At 45.5% G+C, this 2,030-nt stretch overlaps 1 protein-coding gene across 1 annotated transcript in view; it reads right to left on the bottom strand.

The window, feature by feature from the left end:
• Positions 1-390: 390 nt before the first annotated feature.
• LOC9298809 (scarecrow-like protein 8) overlaps positions 391-2,030 on the bottom strand; it is a 2,347-nt gene continuing 707 nt past the window's right edge. The window contains 2 exon segments of the mRNA XM_021016690.1: positions 391-1,958; positions 1,961-2,030. The exon segment at positions 1,961-2,030 is cut by the window's right edge and continues 43 nt beyond it. Of these exon segments, the coding sequence (XP_020872349.1) occupies positions 490-1,958; positions 1,961-2,030 (1,539 nt within the window). The 3' untranslated portion in view covers positions 391-489.

Here is a 2,030-nt window from a genome sequence, read left to right as displayed (position 1 = left end):
GAAGGGTTAAAGTTTTTTGCAAGACGGCAGTCAGCCATTTTGACGTGAGACAAAGCCAGAAAATAGTAATCTCTTCTCGTGGTCTCCTATCATCTCTCTGGGTCAAATGTAATTCCGATTTTATTTCTTCAATTGTTTGCCGTCCATATGGCGTTAATTCTTTCCGCCATTGCGAAATAGCCCGCCTACAGTGATTGTAAGATATATTATATATAGAATATTAAAGAACCTTAAGAAATTCCACAAAACCCAATCATTCTTTCTTTTATTATTAGTAAAATATAAAAGTTTTTTTTTCTTTGTTACATAAGATTCCTATTTCCTACCCTCTACCTTCCCTTTTTCTCCTCCGATCCTCCATTTTTTAATATATTAATACACTTTTCGAAATGGAAAATCACAATGATAATATTATCAGAATAATCCTCGAAAGTTTAATAACAACAATAATAATAATATGGTAATAAAAAAAAAAAAAAGTGTGTGAAATTAACGCCAAGCGGATGCGACAGCGAGTGTCCGTCCCATCCAACCAAAGCACACACCTCCGTTATCTTCTTTAACGGTAAAGCCCGGGTGAGCTAGGTTTCCGTTATTGAGTCGGTCAGCTATCTTCTCACTCAATGGCATTAACTCGAACCCAGCCATGCTCATCCGCATTCGCCATTTCCCGAAAACCTCGCACCGCTCAATCCGATCGATTCCTTCGCACGCCACCGCGTTTATTAGCTTCCGGCCAATTCCTTCCTCGACCTTGACGCGGTCCGAATTCAAACTAGGAACGGTCGACTCGACCGAGTCAAGCAATGCACCGTAACACGCGCATGACTCACTCACTCGCCCTAAAAACGGTGCCGTATTAGAATTCATTTCTTGTTCCACTAAAGTCACCACGCGCGGCTTAAGTCCCTTCACGCGCCGGAGAAGCTCGTCTCTCGGATTCTCTGTGCATACGCTTTCGTCGGGAACACGATAAAGCTTGAAAGCTAAGTTCACGGCCAACGGCTCGTCGGGATCACACCCGAGCGATTCACGACTCAGATCACCGAGTCGTAAACTCGCCACCACGTTGAAACTCACGGAGATACCGAGTCGATTACCGAGTTGGCTCAACAGATCTCCGACGACTTTCAACCTCTCTTCTCCACCGCCATCGACCAAAAATCCGTAGACGTTGTTCGTCACGGCTGTGATCTTAACCACCGGAGAATTCTGATTCTGATTCTTACCATTCCGGCGCGTGGAGAGTGTTTGGAGAAGGTTAACATATTGTCCACCTTCTCCGATATCGAAATCGATAACGTGCAACATCATCATCCCTGCGTCGTTGTTACCGGCGGCGTTGAGAATGGCGAGATTCGCCGCCGTGAAACCGAGTTTGTAACAAGGAGAGAGCTCGTTGAGCAATTGAGTCGAGATTAAATGCTCCTTCCCATACAATTCCGTCGCCGGAGAAGCTAGACTCTCAGCCGGATTAATCCGCGATCGAAGCGCCGTCACCATGAAATCAACCAGCTTCTCCTCTGAACTCCTCTCAAGATTCGGCGTCTGAGAAACACGCGCCAAAATCTCCGTCGCTATCTCCGTTTTCCCTTCCGCGATCGCCGTCGCGATTTCCATAACCGTTTGTCTTGAACATACCGATGTCGTCGTCGAAGCTGTAGAAGGTGAAGAAGACGAAGAAGAAGTCGGTGAAAAAGATAAAACCGGGTTCGGGTTCGGGTTCGGGTTCGGAGTCACAAGATTTTGAATCCAATCGGAATTTGAATTTGTGATAACTGACACGTCATCATCACCACCACTCTCATCGTCATCATCTAAAAGCTGTTTCTCAAGCTCTCTTAAACTATTCAACATGTTCTCCGATTCATGAATCCGGTTATGCTGAACCTGTTCAATACAAGGAACGCCGGTTAACGTCATGTCGTCATTATTACCCGAACCGTATTCCATTCGGATCCACCAAATAACCGAAATCCATTCTGCTGCTTGCGTCGAGACTTGAGAACCGGTGAACCGTAACGTTGAGA

Source organism: Arabidopsis lyrata (genome assembly GCF_000004255.2).
Source record: "Arabidopsis lyrata subsp. lyrata unplaced genomic scaffold ARALYscaffold_205, whole genome shotgun sequence".
Classification (NCBI taxonomy): Eukaryota; Viridiplantae; Streptophyta; class Magnoliopsida; order Brassicales; family Brassicaceae; genus Arabidopsis; species Arabidopsis lyrata.
This window is presented reverse-complemented; position numbering and strand designations above follow the sequence as displayed.